Here is a 14,639-nt window from a genome sequence, read left to right as displayed (position 1 = left end):
GGCTGATTCCTTTTTTGAACTTTATTTCATTTCTACTATTGTTTAATTCTTATTTTTCTTCCCCAATTTTTATGTAATTTTATTTTCTATTGTTTACTGTTCTGCTTTTACTTCTGTAAAGCACATTGAACTGCCACTGTGTATGAAATGTGCTATATAAATAAACTTGCCTTGCAATAGCTACGCAAGCGCAATAAACGCTATATTTACTGTGATGAGCGCTATATCTGACTGCTACAAAAAGCACTACACAAGTACAAGGTTTGAGTGCTGAAAGTGGTTACACCTGTAGAGCTATTAAAAAAAAAAAAAAAAAAAAACTGAGTTGTAAGTGCTGTTGTGCACATAGGGTTATGTCTCCTTGCTTGTGGTGTTTGACCTTAGTGTATCTTGACACCATTGATGATACTATTCTCCTCAATAGAATATGTTGGAGTTAAGGGAACAGTCCTCTCCTGGCTCACGTTATGAGGGGCGAGATGTGGCGAGTAGGATCCAAGAGCAGAACAGAGACCAGTAAATCCAATAATAAAGATTTAATAAGAGTGAAAATAACCAAAAAAAGTGCAACTGTCAAGAAACAGGCAAAACAGAGCAAAAATCCAAAAAGCAACAAGGGCGCAGAGATGTGAAAAACCAATGAGATGTTCTGGCAAGGTTCCTGTCTGAGAACGGCCTTTTTATACACAGCAGAGCAAACCAGGAAGTGAATACCGGCAAGATGAAAGTCCCGTCCCGGATCAGGATTAGCGGTGAACTGAGAGATAAATCTCCAGAGTGGAAGTCTGGGGTGGAACAAGACAGTACCCCCCCCCCAATGAGTGCCTCCAGGCACTTTAGGAAGAGTGTGTTCGGGTGTTGCCCGTGGAACTCTGATAAGTGTTGGTCTAGTATGAACCTGGCAGGGACCCAACTTCTCTCCTTGGGGCCGTAACCCTCCCAGTCCACCAGGTACTGGAGACCTCTGCCTCGCTGCCGCACCATCAGCATTTTCTTGACCGTGTAGGCCTTGCCGCAATCAATGAGCCTGGAAAGAGGAGGGGGTTTGGAGGGTGGGAGAAAAGGAGTGAAGACCAGAGGTTTAAGCTGAGATGCATGAAAAGGTAGAGTGGACACGTCACATGGGGAGTAGTAATGCCAGTTTAACAGAACATGGGTTGATTACTTTCTTGAGGAAGGGTCCAAGGAACCTGGGTGCAAGCTTGCAAGAGACAGTCCTAAGTGGCAGGTGGCGTGTGGAGAGCATAACTCTGCCTACTCAGTAGGTGGGTGCCTTGGAGCAACGCATGTCGGCCTGCCTCTTGGATGCGAGTGTGGAGCAAACGAGTCTTCTCCAGGCCAATGCCCATGTCCTCCTGCAGCAGCATATAAAGAGCTGGGCTGAGAGTATGGCGACCTCCTCTTGGCAGGGGGTTACAGTGGTGGTTGGTAACCTAGTGAGCACTGGAATGGAAAGAGACCTGTGGCAGAGGAAGGGAAAGTGGTTATGTGCATACTCAATCCAGGGTAGGTACTTACACAGAACTGGCATCCCTGGACACCATGCACTCAAGTGCAACCTCCAAAGCCTGGTTTGCCCGTTTTGCCTGGCCATTGGTCTGTGGGTGGAAGCCTGAGGAGAGACTGCAGGTGGCCCTGATGAATTTGCAGAAGGCCCTCCAGAACCATGCAGTAAACTGAGGACTCCAGTCAGAAATGATGTCATGATATCTAGTTTTCAAATCAAACTGATTCCTGTAAATTAGATAGAACTCGATGGCAACAGTGTCGATGGGGATGCCTCCACCCGGTAGACTACACGCCTTAAGTTGTGATTTGGGGATGGACATTTGACCTCACAGTAATCTTGACCTGTGGCCCTTTAACCTCAATCAGTTCATGTTTGTCCCAAAGTGCACAAACGGTGAGACATTTGACCTCAGTGACCTTGACCTTAGATTGAGATCAAAAGGTCTAAATCATTTCATCTTTGTCCCAAAGTGCACAAATGGTGAAAGTTTGGTGAAATTCCTTTCATTAGTCTTTGAGAGATGGTGTTCACAAAGTTTGGGGATGGACATTTAACCTCACAGTAATCTTAACCTGTGACCTTTTAACCTCAAAATCTAATCAGCTCATGTTTGTCCCAAAATGCACAAATGGTCAAGTCAAGTCAAGTGTACTTTGTCAAAAATCTATGTAACAGGGTTAGCACAGAAGTTTGAAATTGCGTTTGACCAGTCTCCAATGTGCAAGTTTAACTAAGCATACATATACTATTGATAAAAATCACCCACACACACACACACACACACACACACACACACACACACAGCAATAATAAGACATACTGATGGACAATAAATACACACACACACACACACACAGCAGAGAGTACAATCAGTCGTCGTATAGGTAGAGTCCTGCAGTATAGATGCAGTATATAAGGTGCGAAGGGTAAGGTGCAAGGACATGGTGAATAAATGTTCATGGAATGTTCTTGGTATCTTTGGAATATTCATGTAGTTTTCCTCAGTGAGTTGAGGAGTCTGACAGCTTGTGGAAAGAAGCTGTTTCCCAGTCTGCTTGTGCGGCACCGCACACTGCGGTAGCGCTTCCCTGACTGCAGTAAGAACAGTTTATGTGCTGGGTGAGTGGGGTCTTTGATAATGTTCATCGCTCTCTTGGAACAGTGTGAAGTGTACAGATCCTGAATGGCTGGTAAGGGTGACCTGATAATCTTTTCTGCTGTCCTCACCACCCTCTGCAGCGCCTTCTTGTCTGCAGCTAGACAGCTGCCGTGCCAGACAGAGACGCTGCTGGTCAGGATGCTCTCAATGGCACCCCTGTAGAATGTGGTGAGTGCAGATGTGGGGAGGTCGGCTCTTCTCATCCTCCGCAGGAAGTGGAGTCGTGTCTGCGCCTTCTTGACCAGGGCGGTGGTGTTGGTAGTCCATGAGAGGTCATCTGTGATGTGCACTCCCAGGAACTTTGTGCTTTTCACAGACTCCACTGCACTGCCATTGATGATCAGTGGCATGTGTGTTGGTTGTTTTTTTCTGAAGTCCACAGTAATTTCTTTTGTTTTGTTGACGTTGAGACGCAGATTGTTCCTCTCACACCAGTTGATGAGTAGCTGTACCTCCTCTCTGTATGCTGAGTCATCGTTGTCTTTGATGAGGCCCACCACTGTTGTGTCATCTGCAAATTTGATGTGATTCGTTTCAAATCTGGCACAGCAGTCGTGGGTCATCAGCGTAAACAGCAGGGGGGACAGCACACATCCTTGCGGCACCCCGGTGTTTATGATGGTGGTCGCTGAGGAGTTGTTTCCGACTCTGACTGTCTGCGGTCTGTTTGTTAGAAAGTCCAGCAGCCAGTTGCACAGTGAAGTGCTGATGCCTATTTCACTCAGCTTGTTCACCAGATGTTGGGGGATGACAGTGTTGAACGCAGAGCTGAAGTCAATGAATAGCATCCGCGCGTGACTGTTCTTGTTCTCCAGATGAGCCAGGCAGAGGTGGAGTGCTATTGCTATGGCATCATCAGTGGAGCGCTTGGGGCGGTAGGCAAATTGGTATGGATCCAGAGTAGTGGGGAGGGTGGATATTAAGTGGGCTTTAACCAGTCTCTCAAAGCACTTCATCATGATGGGAGTGAGTGCTATGGGTCTATAGTCGTTCAGTGATGATGCTGGTGACTTCTTGGGTAGTGGTACAATAGTGGTGGCTTTAAAACTTGCTGGTATGATGGCTTGATTCAGAGAGATGTTGTAGATATCTGTGAGGACTTCCGTGAGTGAGTTCGCACAGTCTCTGAGCAAGCGCCCGGGTATGTTGTCTGGGCCTGCAGCTTTCCTGGGGTTCACCTTGAGTAGGGTCTTCCTCACGTCTGCTGAGTCCAGTTGAAGTGTTGTGCTGTCTGGGTTGATGGGGGTTTTCGTAGGTGTTGTAGTGTTATTTTCTTCAAACCGGCTGAAGAAAGTGTTCAGTGAGTTGAGGAAGTCTGTGTTGTCCTCACACGGTGGGGGGGGATGGTTTGTAGTCTGTGACTGACTGGATGCCTTGCCACAGGCGTCTTGGGTCCTTCGTATCAGTGAAGTGCGAATTGATTTTTTGTCCATATGCACGCTTGGCTGCTCTCACGCCGCGGTGCAAGTTGGCCCTGGCAGACTTTAGGGCCTCCTTGTCCCCAGACTTGAAAGCAACGTTGCATGCCCTTAGGAGCTCACGTACCTCCCTGGTGAACCAGGGTTTTTCGTTTGCTCTCACTGTAATGTCCTTGGTGACGGTTACATCTTCCATGCATTTTGTTATGTATCCAGTTACAGAGTCTGTGTATTCGGTGAGGTTGACGTCCTGGTTGGTGGTGGCCGCCTCCCTGAAAACAGACCAGTCTGTGCGTTCAAAACAGTCCTGTAGAGCTGCTATGGAGCCCTCTGGCCAGGCCCTGATCTGTTTCACAGTTGGCTTGCTTCTCGTCAACAGAGGTCTGTAGGCTGGGATTAGCATAACAGAGATGGTCTGATGAACCCAGTTGGGGGTGGGGAACAGTTCTGAAGGCATGTCTGATGTTGGTGTATACCTGGTCAAGTGTATTCTCTCCCCTTGTTGCAAAGTTCACACACTTGTGGTAGTGTGGCATTACTGATTTCAAATTGGCCTGATTAAAATCGCCAGCGATTATGCAGACCGAGTCCGGGTGTGTGTTTTGTAGTGTACTCACAGACTTGTACAGAATGGAGAGCGCCTCTTTTGTGTTGGCACTGGGGGGGATGTAAACAGCTGTGATGTTGACGGTATTGAATTCTCGCGGCAGGTAGAATGGACGGCAGTTGAGGGTTAAAAACTCAATGTTCTCTGAGCAGTGACTTGTAATAACTGCAGCGTTTGTACACCAGTTATTTGTGTAAATGCACACACCACCTCCTCGAGATTTACCCGTACTGGCGTGGTTTCTATCCGCGCGGAATGTTGTAAACCTATCCAGTTTAATGGCGCTGTCCGGAACGTTGTTGTGAAGCCACGTCTCGGTAAGGATGATCGCATTGCATTCTCTCACGTTTCTTTGTGTGGAGAAGATCAAAAGATCAAAATGATCATTTATATTCTTTCATACAAAACACTAGTTGGCCCTACTGAGAAATATAAAAAGGCCTCCAGAGCACAAAGAGGGGATTAGAAATAATTTAAACACTTTTTGTAATTAGCATAAATACTAATTAGATACAAATTCACAATTTATTTATACTAATTTTTCAAACTTTGTATTCAGTATACAGCCATCTAAGTGCCTTTCCATGTAAATATTTTGAAAAAAGTTAAGAAAAAAAAATTTGATCTCATTTGTTAATGAGGCCCATTTTGGACCATGTGAGCTTCATACAGAATATTACAGCTGTTTTCTAAAAATTAAGTCCCCCCCCCCCCCCCCAATCTCTGATTTGTAATATCTCAAGAACGCATAAACATTTTAATTCTGTTTAAAAAAAAAAAAGGGTTGTTCTGCATTCAATTAGAGCAGTTTCAAGCAATATGGATTGACTTTTCACCTGATATGCCTAATGCAAGAGTGCATTTCAAGTGCATTTCCTGTAATGGGAACGCAAGAACATCAGGCACTCACCTCAAACAGCCCGAGGGCTTTGAGCAGCTGTCCTACACCCTCTTTCATAGAGAAAATACATGACAACACGCCTGATTTATGAACCTGCTCCTCCAGGTACATGGAGCCCTGCGGAAAACCAGAGATGCCCAATCAGACAATTATTCATCTGTGTGTATGTGGAAGCAGAGAAAAAGTCATAATATATACAGTATGTATGAATTTCACAGCACAGAATGTATATAGAGAAGCACTGAAGAGGTCCTTCATGATACCTGCAAGAGGAAAAAAAAAAAAAAAAACCATTCCAGAGTTGTTCAGTTTCACATCCACATGTAAAACACTTCACACCAGACAAACCCTACACTTTCAGAAACAGGGGTGCAGTAGGAGTCCATTTCTGTCCCCTAAAGTACAATCTACACTAATGTACCCCCTAGGGCTCATTTTTGGACTTCAAGATAATCATGTGTTCCTTTTTAGGGTCAAAAAAGGTACATACATGTTCCCAAACAGTATATAAAGGGTACAAATAAGTACTCTAGAAGGAACTGATCCAGTGACAAGCCATTGTACCCCTAAAGGTACAATAATGGACTATTTTTGGAGAGTGTACAAGCATGTAGTGTAACACTTCACCAGCACAGTCAGTGAGTTCTCAATCACTAATAGGATTTGTGTCACTCACTACGTTTACATGCACATAGAGAGAATCGAATTTCTGCCGTTGCTCGACTGAAATTGAAGTTCAAAATGCCATGTATACACCTTAATTCGGCTGAAATTGAACCGAACTTGATTTCTCGGAATCGAGCTACACGACCTAGTTTATGCGATTTCTGCTGAGCTACTTTGTGCATGTATACCCTATCGAGCTAGTTGTCGAGCTACTTCCGGAAGTGACGAGACCACAAGCGGGAAACACAACAGCCTCGGTCGGCATGACAACGAATCATGACAACGGCATGAAACTTTTCTTTTTGTGGCATTGTTTGCACTGTTAAAATTTAGCTCACTTACTATATCACCAAATACATCTGTTGCATAGCTGTGAATTGTGTACATAAGTCATTATATATATATATATATTATATATATATATATATCTCCCAACATCTGAAGAATGTCAAAAACAAAACAATTGAACTTTGTGTTTATTAAGACAAGTTAAATTGTAAGCAAAAAAAAATAAATTTTTTTGTAAGCAAAAAATGGACTTTAGAAAAATATTATTGTGCAAAATAAGTTGTCTTACAAAACAGTGGTCTGCGCCAGACAGTTTGTAGCCATACAGTCTGTTAGAACAAGCCTAATAGCTTGAACACGGAACTGCCAGTGTTGCCAGATTGGGGGTTTTAAGTGCATTTTAGCGGATTTGAACATGTTTTGGGCTGGAAAACGTCAGCAGTATCTGGCAACACTATAGCTCTTCTTCATGACGACAACCAGAAGTGTACCAACACGATGGGGCATGTAGCGCCACGTGTGGCTCGGGTGCACAATGCACCTTGCACAATAGCCCGATTTCACTTGTGCATGTAGGATTGGATTTCTCTGGCACCCCTGCTGGGACCCTTTGTTCGATTACCAACAGCAGCTCGATTTGGACGTGCATGTAAACGTAGTCACTGTGTGGTGTGCATTTATGAACCCATGACTCCTCAGTATCACATTCTTCAGAATTACATACAGTCACGAGTAAGAAATATATATCTGATATTGGACCCCCCCCCCCAGCCTTCTAAGGGGGGGGGGGGGGGGGGGGGGGGACCCACACCTCACTTCATGTCTTAAAGTAATGACAGATTTAGTTTCTCTTTGCCTAGTTGCTTGGTTCTTGACAATTCTGTATGGATTACTGCAGTTGTGGATGGAATAGGGCCATTTAGTGTATTTATTGTTATTTACTGTTTGATCACAAATGCATTAAGAAGGCAAGAAACTCATCCACTAGTTAACTTGGAGACACTTAATTGAAAAGCATTCCAGGTGACTCCCTCATGAAGCTGGTTAAGAGAATGACAAGTGTGTAAAGTATCAAGAGAAACACTGAGGAATCTAAAATATAAAATGCATTTTGTTTAACACTTTGTATACCACATAATTCCATACATGCTCCAGATGTTATTTGATAGTTTTGACATCTTCAGTGTTGTTCTACAATGTAGAGAATACAAAATAAAACACTATGAATGAGTAGAGTAGGGGTGTACAAACTTTTGACTGGTAGTTTACTGGAAAAATAGTGTTGTGTGTTTGTTTCATTTTAAGTGGTTTTGGCTCACAGAAATATTTGCCAGAAACACAAGATATAAATTTACATTAAACATTCTGGCGGGCAGCACGGTGGTGTAGTGGTTAGCGCTGTCGCCTCACAGCAAGAAGGTCCTGGGTTCGAGCCCCGGGGCCGGCGAGGGCCTTTCTGTGTGGATTTTGCATGTTCTCCCCGTGTCCGCGTGGGTTTCCTCCGGGTGCTCCGGTTTCCCCCACAGTCCAAAGACATGCAGGTTAGGTTAACTGGTGACTCTAAATTGAGCGTAGGTGTGAATGTGAGTGTGAATGGTTGTCTATGTGTCAGCCCTGTGATGACCTGGCGACTTGTCCAGGGTGAACCCCGCCTTTCGCCCGTAGTCAGCTGGGATAGGATCCAGCTTGCCTGCGACCCTGTAGAAGGATAAAGCAGCTAGAGATAATGAGATGAGATGAGACATTCTGGCAAACCTACAGCAAAAAAAATTTAGAACCAACTTTTTGCCAGGAGTTTTCCACAAATTTAGCCAGAAGTCCAACAGACATTTGCCACAAAACTAATTTGCATGTGAATATAAATTTTGGAATATTGCCAAAAGTTAACCACAACTGTCTGCTACAAAGTGAGGAAAAGGGTCAACAACAAATTATTATTATTATTATTATTATGTACATTGAATCCAGCATTGCAGTCAATATAACCAAAATACTGGTTTGAAATAGAACCATTGTGTAAATTTAACTTAACCACCATGTTAAAGTCCCCAACACTTTCACTAAATCTATAACTCAACCTGCTGGTACCCAGTTTGCTGGGTTTATATAACCCTGTGTTGTGTTGGCCCAATATTTACTCAGCAGCTGGGTTAAAAGACAGCTCAGCAGTTTATAGAGAGAGGGGAGTATCTCAAACATGGTCTCAATATCCCAAGGTCACTTTACAGAAAAAAAAAAAAAAAAAAAAAGGCAGTAGTAGACTGGTACCAAAATCCAGAATTGTGACACCCAAAGGCATTTTTGAGACAAAGTCAGCAAACAAACAAACAAACAAAGTCTTATTTTGTCAATTTGGGTGTGCCGAATTCAAATATGCAATATGCTGAGCTCTATCTGACCTCTGTTGACCTCTAGAGGTCATTGAACTTTGGGCCTGTAAACATCTCAGCTGAACCCAGTTTCTCAGCTTTCTAAGGAATGAAATGTACTAAAATGATTAATGAAGTTAGCGAATGGCCTTGTTTGTTAAATGTTTGGGTGCTGAATTCATTTTTCATTTGTAAAAGGACATGACCTCCGATAACCTCAAGGTCATTAAACTTGGCCTATTGAGGTATTTCACTCATGTGACCAAGTCATGTGACACTGCCATTTTGGACGGCACGGCTCGAATCAGTTTGAATGCGAGGAAGGCGACAAACGAAAAACATAAAAGAAAAAGGAGCGAGATGCAGAAAACACCTTCACTATCCAGCGACGTAGGGCATTTACAGGGCGAGCAGAGGGAGAGGTATTTGCAAAAATTGAGGTTAGCAGGCTTAGAGAACAACGTTTACCTGCTTCCACCAGAATTGTTCACTGACAGCTAAGATTTGTTCACATTTTCATTTACTTTCGGTCCTCAGGATAAACAAAATGTTATTAAATGTCGTTGAAATAACTTCTTAGTCTGTTGAGACATGGCCCGTTATAAGTTTTTCCTTTACTGTATTTACTAGTTTACTGAGCGCGCTCCGGGGCCGGCTGGCGGGCTAGCGCGCGCTCCGGGGCCGGCTGGCGGGCTAGCGCGCGCTCCGGGGCCGGCTGGCGGGCTAGCGCGCGCTCCGGGGCCGGCTGGCGGGCTAGCGCGCGCTCCGGGGCCGGCTGGCGGGCTAGCGCGCGCTCCGGGGCCGGCTGGCGGGCTAGCGCGCGCTCCGGGGCCGGCTGGCGGGCTAGCGCGCGCTCCGGGGCCGGCTGGCGGGCTAGCGCGCGCTCCGGGGCCGGCTGGCGGGCTAGCGCGCGCTCCGGGGCCGGCTGGCGGGCTAGCGCGCGCTCCGGGGCCGGCTGGCGGGCTAGCGCGCGCTCCGGGGCCGGCTGGCGGGCTAGCGCGCGCTCCGGGGCCGGCTGGCGGGCTAGCGCGCGCTCCGGGGCCGGCTGGCGGGCTAGCGCGCGCTCCGGGGCCGGCTGGCGGGCTAGCGCGCGCTCCGGGGCCGGCTGGCGGGCTAGCGCGCGCTCCGGGGCCGGCTGGCTCAGTAAACTAGTAAATCCAGTAAAGGAAAAACTTGAGACTGAAAGGTTTTAACAGTCATCCAAATGACTGAACGTAAACATTGCTACAGTAACATACCAGCTACTGTTGTTGACATTAGCTAGCTTGCCGTCCAAAATGGCAGACACCGGGGCGTCACGTGACCCTGTGACGTCAGGTGAAATACCTCAATAGGTCCATGCATTTAACGGCATTTTTAAACTGACTTTATTCCCCCAAAAAGAATATGAACAGACTGTAACGGCCAAAGTAGAATTCATATAGATGTGAATTACAATTTATGTTACATGGTATATATAAAATTTCATTTGAGTGTGTAATTTCATACAAGTAGTTTATTTCATGATTAAGATGATGAATAATATGTGGCAAGGTTAAAAGAATTAGAATCAGAATTCATATGTTAAGAATTAGAACTGTCTCACGCTTCTTAAGAATTCATATGTGAAGAATTAAAACAAGAATTAGAACTGTCTCACACTTCTCAAGAATTAGAATTAATTCAGCTATATAAGAACAGTCTCACGCTTCTCAGGGGAGATCTCGAGAAGCCGTGGAAGCGAACAGTTTTTCTTACCGGACTCTCTGACTCACCAATTCCCTGTATCTTAGAACCTTTGTAATTGTTAAACGAGGATTAAAGTTTAACTTTCAAGACGTTTCAAGTGGATTTATTGCAAGGCACACGGACACAGAGTGGAAACAGTTACTTTGGGACAGAGACTTCGTCAGCGTAAGCCATAGCACTTTTCTCAAGGTCTCACTACGAACGAGCCTCTACACAGACAAAAAACAAATAGAAAGGAACAAATACAACATTAAATGCCAGTCCATGTACATGTGACTTACTATTCACAATGAGAATGCCTAGGCGATCACCTTACATAACATTGCATTTAGCGGTTATTGTTTATACAAAGCTACTGAAAAAAGGACAGATTCAGCAGCATACAAAATGTGGGGGCATACAGGGTATACAGGTTAATCAGGGTTAGCGTATGAGTTTTTTTTTCTTTGTTTTTTGTAAAGGCTTTACCCTGTTTAAAACAAAACAAAAAACAAAGAAAAAAACTCATACTAACCCTGATTAACCTGTATACCCTGTATGTCCCCACATTTTGTATGCTGCTGAATCTGTCCTTTTTTCAGTAGCTTTGTATAAACAATAACCGCTAAATGTAATGCAATGTTATGTAAGGTGATCGCCTAGGCATTCTCATTGTGAAAAGTAAGTCACATGTACATAGACTGGCATTTAATGTTGTATTTGTTCCTTTCTATTTGTTTGTCTGTTCATATTCTTTTTGGGGGAGTAAAGTCAGTTTAAAAATGCCGTTAAATGCATAGGCCTATAGGCCAAGTTTAATGACCTTGAGGTTATCAGAGGTCATATGTCGTTTTACAAATGAAAAATGAATTCAGCACCCAAACATTTAACAAACAAGGCCATTAGCTAACTTCATTAATCATTTTAGTACATTTCATTCCTTAGAAAGCTGAGAAACTGGGTTCAGCTGAGACGTTTACAGGCCCAAAATTCAATGACCTCTAGAGGTCAACAGAGGTCAGATAGAGCTCAGCATTATTGCAGATTTGAATTCGGCACACCCAAATTGACAAAATAAGACTGTTTGCCGACTTTGTCTCAAAAATGCCTTTAACTCCTTAAATAAGCACTTTTTTGAATTTTGGCACCAGTCTATAAGAGAGGAAGAGAAGTGATCATGGAAAAGTCAACCAAGATTTGGAAGTAGAGAAAGAAGAGCAGTTACAGAGAGGAAGAGAATTAGAGTTTGGGGCAATGGCACTGAATTCTCCTGAATCAGGTCAATAATCAGTTTATAAAAGACACACACTTAATAAAACAACTCGACAACCAAACATTAATATCATTAAATATCTGTTTTAAAATATTGTTCCAGTATAAAATACTAGACCCATCTCATTCCTCTACCCAGTTATATGTACAGGTGTTCTTTTTTTTTTGTTTATTATTATTATTATTATTATTAAAATTAAATAGCTTTGGGGAAAACAAACCCCAACATCACCTGTTTGAAACTCCGTCCATTCGGCTTAGAGAACATTTCCTCTCTCAATCTCCACTTACTCTGTTCCAGGAGAGATTTCTCAGCACTTTTGGGGAACTTCACGCAACTTCAGGCGTTTTGTAAAGCAAGTCACGTGACACCCGCCCTCCCCATCCACCCCAGCCCGGCTTGTGAACATTACTGTCACGTGATCTGTATTAAATTTAACTTTTCAGTGTTTTATTGGGTATTTAGGAGTGCGTGTACCTCCTGGTGCTGAAACACCTCCCATACTGTGACTTTTATAGTGTGAATTAGATCATTTGGTTCTTGATTATTTGATATTTCTTTATTTGTGTTTTTTTGGTCAGTTCGTAGAAGGATAAAGCGGCTAGAGATAATGAGATGAGATGAGATGAGACGAGATGAGATGAGAAGCAGAGGATGTCAAGGTTCTTTAAGTTGTCATTTAGCTGAATGACCATTAGGTGGCGACAAACAGCACAAATTATACCTATAAGATGGCTTCTTTCAACAGTACTTTTCTTTACAAAAACTTTTTTTTTGTGATTTAGAAATGTAACACATCATACATCACATAGTTCAGTCTTTCAAACAAAATCAAACATCATTTGTAACAAATGAAGCCAGAACACTGTTCAATATAAGTTAAATATAAGTATGTAGGTACTGTACATACATATGTAGGTGCATGGATTTCGACTTGTGTGTGCGCGTGTCTGTGTTGAAGGAGGATGTTAAACCAGGCTGTCTAAGAGGCAAGGGTGAAAAAATCCTAAAAGCACCTCCGACACGCAGTGAAGAAAAACCACAGGCACCTGGAAGGCATTACCTCGTGTTTTTTCTCACTATAGAGGAACCCTGTACTATCAGGCAAGTTTTCCAGCACAGAGAAGGGCACTTCATTACATTTTCTTGCATGTAGGGAGACTATATGGTGTCTGCATCCTATTTTCTCCACTGGAAGAGCACTTATTAGGGCACTTAGCCTTAAGGGTCTCCCAGTGTGTTAAATACAAGTATTTGCCCCTTGTGCTGTGATCATTATTCATTTCATTATCTGTAGCCACTTTATCCTGTTCTACAGGGTCGCAGGCGAGCTGGAGCCTATCCCAGCTGACTACAGGCGAAAGGTGGGGTAGTACACCCTGGACAAGTCGCCAGGTCATCACAGGGCTGACACATAGACACAGACAACCATTCACACTCACATTCACACCTACGCTCAATTTAGAGTCACCAGTTAACCTAACCTGCATGTCTTTGGACTGTGGGGGAAACCGGAGCACCCGGAGGAAACCCATGCAGACACGGGGAGAACATGCAAACTCTGCACAGAAAGCCCCTCGCCGGCCACGGGGCTCGAACCCAGGACCTTCTTGCTGTGAGGCGACAGCACTAACCACTACACCACTGTGCCCCCGTGATCATTACTTACTTAGCAAATAGTATAGTAAATAGTAAATAAATGGGGCATATGGTAATATTTACAAACAGTTTTATATAAACTGGTAAGCGACTGTTACATTGAGCCAAGCACATGAAGCAGGGAAAAGCAGCATTTTAAGTGTTTAAGTTTAGGATTAAAATGCAAAATTGGTCATTTTTGCCTCAACCTAATATAAAGGTTAAATGCCAGAAGTTCCAATCCAAGACTATTCTTATAGTAAGCCAAAACAAGTAAAACAAACTGTTCAGCTAAAGAAGACATGCAGTGAAACACTTTTTAGGATCATTAAAATATGTAATAAATATAAAAATAAAAAAGATAGACAATACCTACATGATTGATAATATTTGGAATAAAGTGCAGTACTATGTGCAACACAATGCTGTGCAAAATCCGGCTGAGGTAGGTGTGCTGAAATATTAGCATTTATCATAAATATTTATACAACCCCCATTCCAAAAAAAATCAGGATGCTGTGTAAACTGTAAATAAAAACAGCATATGAAGATTTGCAAATCATGGAAACCCTATATTTCATTGAAAATAGTACAAAAACAACATTAAATGTTGAAACTGAGAAATTTTATTGTTTTTTTTTTAAATACATGCTCATTTTGAATTTAATGTCAACAATACATTTCAGAAAATTTGGGACAGGGGCAACAAAAGACTGAAAAAGTTGTGTAATGCTAAAAAAAACCAAACAAACAGCTAATTAGGTTAATTGTCAACAAGTCAGTAAGATGATTGGGTATAAAAAGACCCTCCGTTTCCTCAGGGTGCTCCGGTTTCCCCCACAGTCCAAAGACATGCAGGTTAGGTTAATTGGTGACTCTAAATTGGCCGTAGGTGTGAATGTGAGTGTGAATGGTTGTCTGTGTCTATGTGTCTATTGCCGCTTTTCCACTACAAACGCAGCTGAGTCGAGCTGAGTCGGGCTGAGCGGGGCTGTTGGAGTTGCATTTCGACTACAACCGCGCTGAACCGTGCTGGCTGGAAGTGGGTGGACACATTGGGTGGAGTTAGCGAAAGTGGGTGGACGTCACGTGATGTCGTTAAG

General features: G+C 43.5%; 1 protein-coding gene across 2 annotated transcripts in view; it reads right to left on the bottom strand.

The window, feature by feature from the left end:
* Window positions 1-12,205, bottom strand: part of pah (phenylalanine hydroxylase) — a 95,266-nt gene extending 83,061 nt beyond the window's left edge. For both annotated transcript variants that reach the window (XM_060903725.1, XM_060903726.1), the window contains exons 1-2: window positions 12,130-12,205; window positions 5,605-5,712 (exon numbers count right to left, since the gene is read on the bottom strand). In XM_060903725.1, the coding sequence (XP_060759708.1) occupies window positions 5,605-5,712; window positions 12,130-12,165 (144 nt within the window). In that variant the 5' untranslated portion in view covers window positions 12,166-12,205. The remainder of the gene's footprint in view (window positions 1-5,604; window positions 5,713-12,129) is intronic.
* Window positions 12,206-14,639: the final 2,434 nt, after the last annotated feature.

The sequence above is a fragment of the Neoarius graeffei genome, chromosome 21 (genome assembly GCF_027579695.1).
Source record: "Neoarius graeffei isolate fNeoGra1 chromosome 21, fNeoGra1.pri, whole genome shotgun sequence".
NCBI lineage: Eukaryota > Metazoa > Chordata > Actinopteri > Siluriformes > Ariidae > Neoarius > Neoarius graeffei.
This window is presented reverse-complemented; position numbering and strand designations above follow the sequence as displayed.